We start from the raw sequence: 15,739 nt of genomic DNA on the forward strand, positions 1-15,739 counted from the left end.
ACAGAGAGAGAGAGACAGAGAGAGACAGACAGAGACAGAGAGACAGAGAGAGAGACAGAGACAGAGAGACAGAGAGAGACAGGAGAGAGAGACAGAGAGAGAGAGAGACAGAGAGACAGAGACAGAGAGAGACAGAGACAGAGAGACAGAGACAGAGAGACAGAGAGAGGAAAAAAGTGTTAACAGCAGATGCTACAGCTGTAAAAAAGCAGCAAAACAATTGCAATAAACGATCATCTTCAGCACACAGCCTCAGTGAAACAGTAAAGTGTGAAAAACTGATTCAGAAAGTTTTTTCATCAAGGATTCATCTTTAAAAGAGCAAATTTACTCCTTTACTTCTTCCAGAATTATTTTTTTCATTTTCTTTTTATTATTGTTGTTTTTGCACCAGTGACACTGATCTACGTTCCGATCCTCACCTATGGTCATGAGATTTGGCGATAGTGTGAGGAGCTCGGTCACTCGGGAGGAGCTCGGAGTCGAGCCGCTGCTCCTCCACGTTGAAAGGAGCCAGTTGAGGTGGCTCGGGCATCTTTTCCGGATGCCCCCTGGATGCCTCACTGGAGAGGTGTTCCGGGCACGTCCCACTGGGAGGAGGCCCTGGGGAAGACCCAGGACACGCTGGAGGGACTACATCGCTTGGCTGGCTTGGGAACGCCTTGGGGTTCCCCCGGAGGAGCTGGGGGAGGTGTGTGTGGATCGGGAGGTCTGGGCGGCTTTGCTTGAGCTGCTGCCCCCGCGACCTGACTCCGGATAAAGCGGAAGAAAATGGATGGATGGAGATATATATATATATATATATATATATATTTTTTTTTTTTTTTTTCTTCCTTTTTTTTAAATAAAAATGACATGACAGAAAAACTCTGCCTGGACTCTGACTGGATTAAAGGTGCAGTGTGTCATTTTTAAAGAAGAGAGCAAATGTTAACACTGAGAACACCACAATTTCATCTACATCATGGAAACAGGGCAAAGGCCGTGGTAAACCCTCCCAGTCTAAAACTGACTTCAGCTTGGCTAAACAAATGGGAGAAGCTAAAGCTAGTGCTAGCGCAATGGTGGAGGCGAATGCTGAAAACACCAAAGATGAAGGGATAAGTGAGATGGCACAGTTTGACTATTCCTCACAGAGTGTGGAACAGTCTCTAGTTCTACCGGAGTGTGCCCCAGGGGGCAGGGGAGCAGTTCATAGGCCCAGTGCTCAGAGTGCCGCTCTCATTGGAGCGACAACGCACAGAATGTGTCTCTTTGTCCCAGATTGATCTCTTTCAGTGCAGCTTTGTGTTCTGACTTTAACACCAAGTTAACACCCAAGTCCTTCCTCTCCAACTGTAAATGTTCATCAAAACATTCCAGTCGAATCTTTCTGAACTCTTCAGCATCAAACTCCATCATGTCAATGTTTACAATTGCTCATAAACTTTAAGTTTCTTAAATATTTATTACGGCCACTCTTAAAACTCTTTATGGGGAGGTGATGGTCTAGTGGTTAAGGTGTTGGGCTTGAGTCCAGAAGATCATGGGTTCAAATCCCTGCCTGACTGGAAAATCACTAAAGGCCCTTGGGCAAGGCCTTTAATCCCCTATTGCTCCCGGTGTGTAGTGAGCGCCTTGTATGGCAGCACCATGACATCGGGGTGAATGTGAGGCATAATTGTAAAGCGCTTTGAGTGTCTGATGCAGATGGAAAAGCGCTATATAAATGCAGTCCATTTACCATTTTTACCATTTCTTTATGAATTTATTACCGTTAAATGTATTATTGATTTAGATGAGATATACTCATTATCTCACAGGATTATCATCTGGGAACTACTTTTTGCACAGGAATTCATCAATCACGTCGGCCGCAGGCGCGTACCAACACAGAATACCCAGAAACTGGACAGTTGTTTGGCTATAACGAGAGCATCCACTTTTAGCTTGTCATAAACTAAGCTAGTGGCGCTCGTGAGAGTGTGGAGTTCATGTTCTTCAGAAACACCTGTGTTTTTTGCAATGTTCTGGTGTGTTAAAGGTACCTTTTTACACTTAATCATGGGAGATCCATTTGAAGCCATGTAAGTGATGACCAGTGGGTTAGAAGTTAAGGTCACATCTTAGAATTGCAGAGGGTTCCAAAAAATTAAAAGGGGAGAAGTCGGGTAAGATTCTGGCCTGGTGTATAAAACAATTACAAATTGAAAGAACCATAAACATGCTTAAAAATGATGGGGGAAGACACTGTTACAGATCCGGTTACAATAAATGGAATATTTAGGGACTACTATGAAAGATTCTGCAGTTCTGAATCAGATAGCGGACAATTAAATCGGCTCATCTTTTTTTTTGATAATTTTAATATCCCCAAAATTACAGAAGAAGAAAGCCTGAAGCTAGGGGCAAAACTGACCTCAGAGGAGATATCTGAGGCTATAAAGAATATAAAATCTGGACAGGCAGCAGGACTGGACAGGCTGCTCATAGATTTACAAAAGGTTTGAATCAAAACTTAAAATACCTCTTTTAGAAATGTTTTCTGAATCTATCCAAAATGGGAGACTCCCAACTACCTTGAGGGGAGCCCTGATTACTTTGCTTCCACAAGCTGGAAAACCAAATGATAAGTGCGATAATATGTGTCCAATTTGCCCACTGAATTCTGATTTGAAGATACTATGTAAAAAGACTAGAACACTTGTTGCCAGCAATTATAAAGAAAGATCAAAATGGGTTTATGACTGGCTGTCAGGGATTCCACAATGTAAGAATGGTTTTGAATATTCTACATGACCAGAAGGGGGCACCAGATACTGCTTTCTTGGCATTAGATGCTGAGAAGGCCTTTGACAGTGGAATGGTCTTACTTATTTGAACTCCTAGGCCGTTTTGGTTTTGGAGAGGGCTTTTGTAATTGGGTGAAACTTCTGTACAATGACTATGCAGAAATAATTACTAACATAATCTCTAAGCCGAGAAGAACTAGAAGAGGCTGCAGACAGGGTTGCCCCCTGTCTCCGCTTTTATTCATAATTGCTATTCAACCGCTCACTATTGCTGTTAGGGAACATACAATGACAATCAGTATAAAGGTGGGACGACTTGAGCATTGTATAGCTCTTTATGCCAATGATGTGATTCTTTTTTCTTAAAAATTTGGAGGAATCAATTCCGATCTTTTTGGACCAAATCCAAAGATTTGGCTGTATATCTGGCTATGAAATAAATAAGTTAAAATCCTCCATAATGCTCCTTAATTCGGAGGAGAGGTCTAGACCACCAGCATACACCCGCCATTTTAGAATAGTGAATACTTTTACTTACTTGGGAATCCAGATTGCTCCTAAATTGGAAGAAATCCATTACTAAAACAATTGAGAGATGTCAGGACTTTCAATATCCCTAGTTGGTAGAATTAACATACTTAAAATGAATATCCTTCCCAGACTACTATATCTATTCCAGAATATCCCCTTGCCACCTCCTCCAGACTTGTTTGCAAGAGTACAGGAGTAGTTTTGTCCCAGCGGCAATTGTGCATTTGAACAAATCTTAGTAGGTTTTGCACATATTTATATATTTATTTATTTATCTGCCCTTTGCACATCAGTTTTATGCTGACCATCTTTTAGTGGTTTTTCCAAATGCTTCTTTTTTAGTGGTTTAGTAAGCTTGTGAGTCACCAGTGGTGTCTGTGTTACATTTTGTTTTGTATATGTTCTTCGTTAGTGTTTTTAGTGTTTTCATTGTTATTGTTGTGTTTGACTAACATGGACGCCTTTTTCTGTTTGCTGCAAGTCAAATCTACCTACGGGTATGAATAAAGTCACCTGAACCTGAACCTGAGTAAAGAAATTGTTCACTAGTTTTTTTGTGGAACAACCAACACTCCAGCCTTTTTCTGTCATTACTATTCCTACCCTATGATGGGGGAGGGCTACGGTGTCCTAACATTGTATGGTATTATTGGGCAGCTCAATTAAGAACATTGTCATTGTATTTCGCCATCAACAAAAGCTCCAACATGGAGGGCTATTGAGGCATTTCATTTAGAACTTCTACTTCCCACTTATCTTTATTCAGATAAACCCAGAAACCTCAAAAAGATAACATCTAATCCCATAGTTAACAACATAATTGAAATATGGCATGAAGTAAAAAAAAAAAACATTTGAAAAAAACATCCTCCCTGTCTTGCCTTAGCCCAGTTTGGGGTAATAAACCCTTTGTGCCAGGTAAAGCAGACACTGGATTTAAGATTTGGGCAGATAAAGGGGTAGGTCAGATAAAAGATATTTTTACTAATAATGGGAATCTATTATCATTAGAGGAGCTAATTTTTAGACACAATATTCCCTGCAAACACTTTTTAAAATATTTACAGCTCATAAACTTTACTGGGACTAACCAGAGGCAATCTGCAAGAGCTCCTCCATTGGATACAATTTTAACCAAAAACCCTCTCAGAAAAGGTATCATTTCTGAATTCTATAATTTATTGATTGCATCCTCCCCAGAATCCTCTGCTTCTAAACTTAATGCATGGAAAGCTGATTTAAGGGAGAAAATAGCAATGGAACAATGGGGTACTGCATGTAAAGCAGCCCAAACCCGGACGGGAAATACACGTCTCAGACATCTACAATACAAGTGGTTAATGAGAGTATACGTCACACCAGAAAAACTTTAAAAGCAAATTTAACAGTAAAATCCCCGATTTCTGTAATAGATGCTGGGAAGATAAGGGTGCACTCTTTCACTGCTTGTGGATGTGTCTGAGAATAAAAGAGTTTTGGGAAGAGATCACAGTGGTAGTGCAAGAGGTCTTGTTGATCAGATTTGAGCAAGAACCAAAGTTTTTTTTTGCTTGGTTTATACCCTACAGGACATAATATAAATCACCACAAACAAATCTTTATAAAGATCTGTTTACTACAAGCTAAAAGAGTGATTGTCTTAACGTGGAAATGGATGGGCAAACCAAGTATCACACAATGGTTTAAAGAACTGTCTTTGTGTTATAGTCTTAAAGGTAAACATAAGCTATTTGGAAAAGTGTGGGGAAACTATACACAAGATATGAAGAACAATGACTTGTCTCATCTACTGAAGGAACCCTGATGTGGCCATCCACACCCTCTGTCTAATGGTAGTCACCTAACCCGCGACTTTGTAAGATTGCTGTATATCATGTGGATGGACTCATGAGATTTTACATAGGATGACCTTTTAACCACCATGTTTTTGCCTTTTTTTTTGTTTCTGCTGTATTCATGTTATTTATGTTATTTGTGTTATTCTTGTATTGCAACTTTATTTCTGCATAAAAGTTGAAACTCAATAAATATATTGATTAAAAAAAATTCCTGAGCTGTACATTTGTTTTCAGAGCTCTTTATGATACTAACTGGCCTTTTATCAAATATTATTTTGTGCATAACCATCAAATTCATAATTATCTGACAAGGCAGACTGCACATGTACATTTATCTTTGCATAGAGCGACTTGTTATCAGCGTCACATCAGATATGGTGTGGAATGATACGGTACATCTTGTAAATCCATCCATCACTTTATACAGATATAAAGTGGATTAAAAGCAAAGCTACTGCATTAGTATTTATAATGACAAAATAATATTACCTGGTTTAATTGATCTAAATGTTTTAAACTTTGTGAATGATAAATACTGTTGTATACTGTTGTGTTTTTTGTTCAGGAGTGGGTCTTTGATAAGCCTCTTTGGCTTCTACCACTCCCTTGCACAGTATGCTCATATTGTATCTTTTTTATTGTTAAATGTATATATATTATTTTCCTAAATTGTAACATTGTGTTATGAATTTCTATTGTGATAATAAATAAAAAATAAATAAAAATCCTGCTTATTTGGAACTGCGTCACAAACAAGCAGCCTTTAGCCTCAGACCTCTGGAGACAATTTATGAACTGTGAACTATTTTTGAACAGTAAACCTTATTTTCTAAAAGGAGAACATTATTTCCAGAACAGTGAACAATTCTGTTTCCAGCCTTCAGTGAACTGAGAATGGTATAAGGTTTCCAGTGTTACGAGTGCTATCACTCACCATCTGTTTCTTCGTTCCCTCAGTTCCTGGTCTCTGCTCCGTGAGTCCCACCTGGTCCTGGGCCTAGAATCCAAGTTTTTAGTTCTCCTTCAAGACTGGCTTGGAAACCTGCAGCTTCCTATTTTCACTGCTAGGAGTGGGCTACTCTCCACTCTGCAGGCACCCCCAGTGCAGCATCTTTATTTGTCCTTTGTCAATAAATATCTTTTCTTTAAAACCAACTCTGTTTCTTGCTCCCAGCATTTGGGTCCATAGCCTGTACCGGTCCGGTCCCATCCGGACCTTTAACCATAACACCTTTACCATTGTCACCAATATGCTGGTTTATGGTTTTTCAAATTCAATTTATTTTCATTTACATAGCGCCAAATCACAACAAAGCTGCCTCAAGGCGCTTCACACAGGTAAGGTCTAACCTTACCAACCCCCAGAGCAACAATGGTAAAGAAAAACTCCCTCTGAGGAAGAAACCTCAAGCAGACCAGACTCAAAGGGGTGACCCTCTGTTTGGGCCATGATACAGACATAAATTACAGAATTACATTTGAATTATGAATTACAGGTTTGGATTAGTTCGAGACTAAAGAGCACATTTAGGTGCACTACTGTTTGCACTGAGTTTGCACTGTGTAAACTGAATTTATTTAAACAGACCTCTGGGTGGAGCTTCATGTAGGTCTTCTTTTCATGGTTGTACCAGAGTTGTTGAGGCGTTTTGGGTTTCTCCGGCAAATCAGACTTCTTCCTCTCCTCAATCAGTTCTGGATGATCCTCTCTGCGGCAACAAGGTTGAATTTCACAATAAAAGCACTTCACTCAGTATTTCATAGGTTTGTTGTTAAATAGTCCAGTTGAATAATAAGAACAACTGTGACATTTAAGAAGCACAATAGTATACAAATAATGAGTGTATGTGAGTGTAATGGAACAAATATTTTATGAGGTGGAAGATGAAATGTTCCATTCAACTTGGCTGCGCCTCATTGAATGGAACATTTGAGATGAGATGAGATTTATTGTCATTGTCATTATACGAGTGCAACAACAATGAAATTACGTTTACACTGCAATTACCTCAGACAAGATACAGCAATTAATCCACAGTTATTATTAGTTTACCGTAATAGTGGCACACATCATAATTAAAGACAACACATATACATTTGACATTGTTTATGTGCACTAAACTTGAAGCAGTCCATCATCCGAATTGAGGGAAAGTGGGTGAAGGATGCAGCAGGAGGGGCCTGCGCCGCCCAGCTTGGGAAGTTGAAGGCTGGAGCAGTAAAAACCGCGCAGCCTTCGAGGTGGCAGGGAGGAAGCCAGGGTGAGGGGAGTGGAGAAACATGGGGGTAATAGGGATGGAGGGAGGGAAACATGCGTCGTGTGCAGATGAGTTACGTTTCTGTCAGTTTCTGTCCGTGTGTGTGTAAAGGCTGATGTTGCTAGGCAACAGCAGGCTTGGGGGGGGGGGGTATAGATGAGAAGGGGGAGCCAAATCAATCAATCAATCAACTTTTTTCTTATATAGCGCCAAATCACAACAAACAGTTGCCCCAAGGCGCTCCATATTGTAAGGCAAGGCCATACAATAATTATGTAAAACCCCAACGGTCAAAACGACCCCCTGTGAGCAAGCACTTGGCAACAGTGGGAAGGAAAAACTCCCTTTTAACAGGAAGAAACCTCCAGCAGAACCAGGCTCAGGGAGGGGCAGTCTTCTGCTGAGACTGGTTGGGGCTGAGGGAAAAAACCAGGAAAAAGACATGCTGTGGAGGGGAGCAGAGATCGATCACTAATGATTAAATGCAGAGTGGTGCATACAGAGCAAAAAGAGAAAGAAACAGTGCATCATGGGAACCCCCCAGCAGTCTACGTCTATAGCAGCATAACTAAGGGATGGTCCAGGGTCACCTGATCCAGCCCTAACTATAAGCTTTAGCAAAAAGGAAAGTTTTAAGCCTAATCTTAAAAGTAGAGAGGGTGTCTGTCTCCCTGATCTGAATTGGGAGCTGGTTCCACAGGAGAGGAGCCTGAAAGCTGAAGGCTCTGCCTCCCATTCTACTCTTACAAACCCTAGGAACTACAAGTAAGCCTGCAGTCTGAGAGCGAAGCGCTCTATTGGGGTGATATGGTACTACGAGGTCCCTAAGATAAGATGGGACCTGATTATTCAAAACCTTATAAGTAAGAAGAAGAATTTTAAATTCTATTCTAGAATTAACAGGAAGCCAATGAAGAGAGGCCAATATGGGTGAGATATGCTCTCTCCTTCCAGTCCCCGTCAGCACTCTAGCTGCAGCATTCTGAACCAACTGAAGGCTTTTCAGGGAACTTTTAGGACAACCTGATAATAATGAATTACAATAGTCCAGCCTAGAGGAAATAAATGCATGAATTAGTTTTTCAGCATCACTCTGAGACAAGACCTTTCTGATTTTAGAGATATTGCGTAAATGCAAAAAGGCAGTCCTACATATTTGTTTAATATGTGCTTTGAATGACATATCCTGATCAAAAATGACTCCAAGATTTCTCACAGTATTACTAGAGATCAGGGAAATGCCATCCAGAGTAACGATCTGGTTAGACACCATGCTTCTAAGATTTGTGGGGCCAAGTACAATAACTTCAGTTTTATCTGAGTTTAAAAGCAGGAAATTAGAGGTCATCCATGTCTTTATGTCTGTAAGACAATCCTGCAGTTTAGCTAATTGGTGTGTATCCTCTGGCTTCATGGATAGATAAAGCTGGGTATCATCTGCGTAACAATGAAAATTTAAGCAATACCGTCTAATAATACTGCCTAAGGGAAGCATGTATAAAGTGAATAAAATTGGTCCTAGCACAGAACCTTGTGGAACTCCATAATTAACTTTAGTCTGTGAAGAAGATTCCCCATTTACATGAACAAACTGTAATCTATTAGACAAATATGATTCAAACCACCTGCAGCGCAGTGCCTTTAATACCTATGGCATGCTCTAATCTCTGTAATAAAATTTTATGGTCAACAGTATCAAAAGCAGCACTGAGGTCTAACAGAACAAGCACAGAGATGAGTCCACTGTCCGAGGCCATAAGAAGATCATTTGTAACCTTCACTAATGCTGTTTCTGTACTATGATGAATTCTAAAACCTGACTGAAACTCTTCAAATAGACCATTCCTCTGCAGGTGATCAGTTAGCTGTTTTACAACTACCCTCTCAAGAATCTTTGAGAGAAAAGGAAGGTTGGAGATTGGCCTATAATTAGCTAAGATAGCTGGGTCAAGTGATGGCTTTTTAAGTAATGGTTTAATTACTGCCACCTTAAAAGCCTGTGGTACATAGCCAACTAACAAAGATAGATTGATCATATTTAAGATCGAAGCATTAAATAATGGTAGGGCTTCCTTGAGCAGCCTGGTAGGAATGGGGTCTAATAAACATGTTGATGGTTTGGATGAAGTAACTAATGAAAATAACTCAGAACAATCGGAGAGAAAGAGTCTAACCAAATACCGGCATCACTGAAAGCAGCCAAAGATAACGATACGTCTTTGGGATGGTTATGAGTAATTTTTTCTCTAATAGTTAAAATTTTGTTAGCAAAGAAAGTCATGAAGTCATTACTAGTTAAAGTTAATGGAATACTCAGCTCAATAGAGCTCTGACTCTTTGTCAGCCTGGCTACAGTGCTGAAAAGAAACCTGGGGTTGTTCTTATTTTCTTCAATTAGTGATGAGTAGAAAGATGTCCTAGCTTTACGGAGGGCTTTTTTTTATAGAGCAACAGACTCTTTTTCCAGGCTAAGTGAAGATCTTCTAAATTAGTGAGACGCCATTTCCTCTCCAACTTACGGGTTATCTGCTTTAAGCTACGAGTTTGTGAGTTATACCACGGAGTCAGACACTTCTGATTTAAAGCTCTCTTTTTCAGAGGAGCTACAGCATCCAAAGTTGTCTTCAATGAGGATGTAAAACTATTGATGAGATACTCTATCTCCCTTACAGAGTTTAGGTAGCTACTCTGCACTGTGTTGGTATATGGCATTAGAGAACATAAAGAAGGAATCATATCCTTAAACCTAGTTACAGCGCTTTCTGAAAGACTTCTAGTGTAATGAAACTTATTCCCCACTGCTGGGTAGTCCATCAGAGTAAATGTAAATGTTATTAAGAAATGATCAGACAGAAGGGAGTTTTCAGGGAATACTGTTAAGTGTTCTATTTCCATACCATAAGTCAGAACAAGATCTAAGATATGATTAAAGTGGTGGGTGGACTCATTTACTTTTTGAGCAAAGCCAATAGAGTCTAATAATAGATTAAATGCAGTGTTGAGGCTGTCATTCTCAGCATCTGTGTGGATGTTAAAATCACCCACTATAATTATCTTATCTGAGCTAAGCACTAAGTCAGACAAAAGGTCTGAAAATTCACAGAGAAACTCACAGTAACGACCAGGTGGACGATAGATAATAACAAATAAAACTGGTTTTTGGGACTTCCAATTTGGATGGACAAGACTAAGAGTCAACCTTTCAAATGAATTAAAGCTCTGTCTGGGTTTTTGATGAATTAATAAGCTGGAATGGAAGATTGCTGCTAATCCTCCACCTCGGCCCGTGCTACGAGCGTTCTGACAGTTAGTGTGACTCGGGGGTGTTGACTCATTTAAACTAACATATTCATCCTGCTGTAACCAGGTTTCTGTAAGGCAGAATAAATCAATATGTTGATCAATTATTATATCATTTACCAACAGGGACTTAGAAGAGAGAGACCTAATGTTTAATAGACCACATTTAACTGTTTTAGTCTGTGGTGCAGTTGAAGGTGCTATATTATTTTTTCTTTTTGAATTTTTATGCTTAAACAGATTTTTGCTGGTTATTGGTGGTCTGGGAGCAGGCACCGTCTCTACGGGGATGGGGTAATGAGGGGATGGCAGGGGGAGAGAAGCTGCAGAGAGGTGTGTAAGACTACAACTCTGCTTCCTGGTCCCAACCCTGCATAGTCACGGTTTGGAAGATTTAAGAAAATTGGCCAAAATTTTGAAGTCTTAACTTTCTCTTGTCTACTTGCATCTGCCATATTCTAACTGTGTAGTTCTACGAAACAGCGTCTGATCTGCTCTGTGCACTGGTCGCTTCTGACACCATAATCACGCGACACAATGCATCAATGACGCAATGTGTTGCCAACGCCTGTTGTCATCGATTTTTATCGATTCGTTGCTGCAGCCCTAATATATACAACCCTTGGCAAAAATGATGGTATCACCGGCCTCGGAGGATGTTCATTCAGTTGTTTAATTTTGTAGAAAAAAAGCAGATCACAGACATGACACAAAACTAAAGTCATTTCAAATGGCAACTTTCTGGCTTTAAGAAACTATAAGAAATCAAGAAAAGAAATTGTGGCAGTCAGTAATGGTTACTTTTTTAGACCAAGCAGAGGGAAAAAATATGGAATCAATTCTGAGGAAAAAATGATGGAATCATGAAAAACAAAAGAACACTCCAACACATCACTAGTATTTTGTTGCACCACCTCTGGCTTTTCTAACAGCTTGCAGTCTCTGAGGCATGGACTTAATGAGTGACAAACAGTACTCATCAATCTGGCTCCAACTTTCTCTGATTGCTGTTGCCAGATCAGCTTTGTAGGTTGGAGCCTCGTCATGGACCATTTTCTTCAACTTCCACCAAAGATTTTCAATTGGATTAAGATCCGGACTATTTGCAGGCCATGACATTGACCCTATGTGTCTTTTTGCAAGGAATGTTTTCACAGTTTTTGCTCTATGACAAGATGCATTATCATCTTGAAAAATGATTTCATCATCCCCAAACATCCTTTCAATTGATGGGATAAGAAAAGTGTCCAAAATATCAACGTAAACTTGTGCATTTATTGATGATGTAATGACAGCCATCTCCCAAGTGCCTTTACCTGACATGCAGCCCCATATCATCAATGACTTTGGAAATGTACATGTTCTCTTCAGACAGTCATCTTTATAAATCTCATTGGAACAGCACCAAACAAAAGTTCCAGCATCATCACCTTGACCAATGCAGATTCGAGGTTCATCACTGAATATGACTTTCATCCAGTCATCCACAGTCCACGATTGCTTTTCCTTAGCCCATTGTAACCTTGTTTTTTTCTGTTTAGGTGTTAATGATGGCTTTCGTTTAGCTTTTCTGTATGTAAATCCCATTTCCTTTAGGCGGTTTCTTACAGTTCGGTCACAGATGTTGACTCCAGTTTCCTCCCATTCGTTCCTCATTTGTTTTGTTGTGCATTTTTGATTTTTGAGACATATTGCTTTAAGTTTTTTGTCTTGACGCTTTGATGTCTTCCTTGGTCTACCAGTATGTTTGCCTTTAACAACCTTCCCATGTTTGTATTTGGTCCAGAGTTTAGACACAGCTGACTGTGAACAACCAACATCTTTTGTAACATTGCGTGATGATTTACTCTCTTTTAAGAGTTTGATAATCCTCTCCTTTGTTTCAATTGACATCTCTCGTGTTGGAGCCATGATTCATGTCAGTCCACTTGGTGCAACAGCTCTCCAAGGTGTGATCACTCCTTTTTAGATGCAGACTAATGAGCAGATCTGATTTGATGCAGGTGTTAGTTTTGGGGATGAAAATTTACAGGGTGATTCCATAATTTATTCCTCAGAATTGAGTGATTCCATATTTTTTCCCTCTGCTTGGTCTAAAAAAGTAACCGTTACTGACTGCCACAATTATTTTTCCTGATTTCTTATAGTGTTTCTTAAAGCCAGAAAGTTGCCATTTGAAATGACTTTAGTTTTGTGTCATGTCTGTGATCTGCTTTTTTCTACAAAATTAAACAACTGAATGAACATCCTCCGAGGCCGGTGATTCCATAATTATTGCCAGGGGTTGTATATAAAAATCGATCTTTGGATGTATGAATCAGTCTGTGGTAATTCAAATGAGAATTGATTTAAAATCTGTGAATTGATCTTTTCAACCCAGCACGGCTCCAGATGGCTTACGGTGTATTGGATGGTTTTGTTGTGTTAGAAAATGAGCAGCATCAATCAGAGGTGGGACGAAGTCACTGTCAAGTCATGAATCAGAAAGTTCCAAGTCAAGTCTCAGCTTGCAAACAATTGGTGGTCATTATGACTTGAGACTTGACTTGGGACTTGCTGATTCATGACTTGACAGTGACTTTGTCCCACCTCTGGCATCAACAAGCGCATTCAAATCGTCGTCCGTCACCAAATGAAACCCTGCCATATTTGTTTTTAAGCTAAGTGCTGTTGCTGCTAGTGTGAGTGCACGTTGGTCGCGGCATGCAATGGTACAAAATGTATAGAACCAAAATTGCATGATAAATGGGAAAAAAAAGAAAAAAAAAATTGCAAATGGGATGAATGATACATATCACATGACATACAAACGACCAATCAAATGACAAGGATCTGTTTAGGTGTTATATACGTAAAAGTCAATAAATTAGGTGCCAAATTTAAACATTTGTGTGCTGTTCACTCATTAATTGAAGTGCTCCATCTCAGTTTTACAGCAAATAAGTTATGTGTGGAATTTTGCCAACAAATCACTGGCCATGGTTAAAAACAGATTCAAAATTAATGAGGCAACAGTTCAAAACAGACTGAGATGGAGCGACCAATCAGATGTTCATCAGAACTTACTTCTTATGAATTTATATGAATCTAATTAAATGATGACTTACTTGAATCGAGCCATGTTCTTCTCAAATGCTTCTTTCTCTCGCTGGAACTCAGTGATATATTTTTGCTGAAAGACGGGAAATAGAAATATTTGTTGGGATGAGTTCCCTCACATGAATGACTGAGTGATGATTGGACACATGTTTTGGAACTGAGATATACACAATCACAATGAAATCTGTTTCAGGACCTCAAGATAAATTAGTGCTATAGCCAACATTCAATTCAATTCAATTTATTTTATTTATATAGAGCCAAATCACAAGAAAGCTGCCTCAAGGCGCTTCACATGAGTAAGGTCTAACTTAGCGTGCCTTAATAGAGAGTGGTGTCAACTCAGAACTTGGCACCATTTTGGTTCCAACTGTGCTGAACTACTGAATGAACCTTTTGTGTTTTCAACATTTTTAAAATCATTTAACCACATACAGCAACACATCCAGGTCCAGGTGCTGTCAAAATAAATATAACAATAGTTAAGCTGTCAAATTTACATAAATTTACAATTTATGATGATTTATTTAATTAATTTAGAGCCTCATTTATGCTTCTGCAGCTCTGTAACTCAAGTGTCATGCAACAATGTGTATGACAGTTGGGCTGAACAATTTCCTCTTTTACCAACTTTGTGCTGTAAATGTGCGGTCAGATGGGACATTTTATCTGATGTGAGCAAAAAATCTGTTGTACAAAATCCGTTATATACGGTGTTTATTACATGGAAAACAATATCAAAACTTTGGGACTTTTTTTGTCCGGTGACTGTGAATATCTGGTTTATACGATGACGGTTTAGGTGAGTTTTACTGTACATGGGACTGAACAATAAATTTACCTCTCAAAGCTTTGATGATGAAGTCGCTTCCATCCCACAGAGCTGACTTTATTTTACCAAATTTTTCTTCTGTTTGGATCTGAAGTGAATCTGTACATTTTCAAGCCTTGTTGTGTCTATTTGTGCCTCTAAATGCACAACAACTTGTCATTTTCAACAAATAAATGAATAAAATAGCTGGATTTCCATGCAGACAGATTAGTGAATACTATTTTGACTCCAAGATGGCACCAGGAGTCACGTGACCGTTTTTTTTTTCCCGACTCACCATGTCGCCACTCTCTCAATTAAGGCACACTATCTAGTCTAACCTCAACAACCCCCCTGAACAAGAACAAAGGAGACAGTGGTAAAAAAAAAAAATCCTCCTGGTGAGAATGAGGAAGAAACCTCAAGCAGAGCAGACTCAGAGGGGTGAGCCACTGCTTCAACCAAACTAACAGTTACAAGGTTTTTAAAAAAGATGAGGATAAAACAGAGTCAGTTATTAAGGTCCAAATGGTCCAGTTGGTGCAGAGTCTCTAGTTTCAGCTCTTGAATACGTCTGATAGCAGATGTCAAACGCCATTTCAGGATGATTTGAAGTCCTCTGGGATCCTAGCAACAGCAACTCAGACGGAGAAAAAAAAAAGAGCAGAATCAGTCAACCGGAGATACCAGCACCTACTAAGTCATTAATTCACCAGCAGTAACTCAAATGGAAAGCAAAGAGTTTACTGAAGTGATCACCAGCTGCTAGCCCTAAGCTTCACTAACAGACCCAGAATTTAGATGTCGTGAGGCCATGACCTGTTCAGTTGTTAATCATATCAATTAAAAGGACATGAAACATAATGCCATACTACACCGGTATGCTAGTCATACAAGAGGGAGAATAGATGAGTCGTAAGTCTGGACTTGAAGTAGCTCTACAGAATCTGACTGTTTTATTGATGCAGGAAGATCATTCCACAGAACAGGGGCATGATAAGAGAAAGCTCTGTGACCCGCAGACTTTTTTTATTCACTCTAGAGACACAAAGTAGTCCTGCACCCTGAGAATGCAGAGACTAGGGACGCGCTAGTCCGTGAACAATTTTATAGGTTAGTAACAGGACCTTA

General features: G+C 39.5%; 1 protein-coding gene across 1 annotated transcript in view; it reads right to left on the minus strand.

The window, feature by feature from the left end:
* The window catches only part of LOC117521361 (nucleolar transcription factor 1-like), a 159,495-nt gene that overhangs the window by 106,302 nt on the left and 37,454 nt on the right, over positions 1-15,739 (minus strand). The window contains exons 6-7 of the mRNA XM_034182650.1: positions 13,806-13,870; positions 6,701-6,849 (exon numbers count right to left, since the gene is read on the minus strand). Of these exons, the coding sequence (XP_034038541.1) occupies positions 6,701-6,849; positions 13,806-13,870 (214 nt within the window). The remainder of the gene's footprint in view (positions 1-6,700; positions 6,850-13,805; positions 13,871-15,739) is intronic.

The sequence above is a fragment of the Thalassophryne amazonica genome, chromosome 12 (genome assembly GCF_902500255.1).
Source record: "Thalassophryne amazonica chromosome 12, fThaAma1.1, whole genome shotgun sequence".
In the NCBI taxonomy this organism is placed as follows: domain Eukaryota; kingdom Metazoa; phylum Chordata; class Actinopteri; order Batrachoidiformes; family Batrachoididae; genus Thalassophryne; species Thalassophryne amazonica.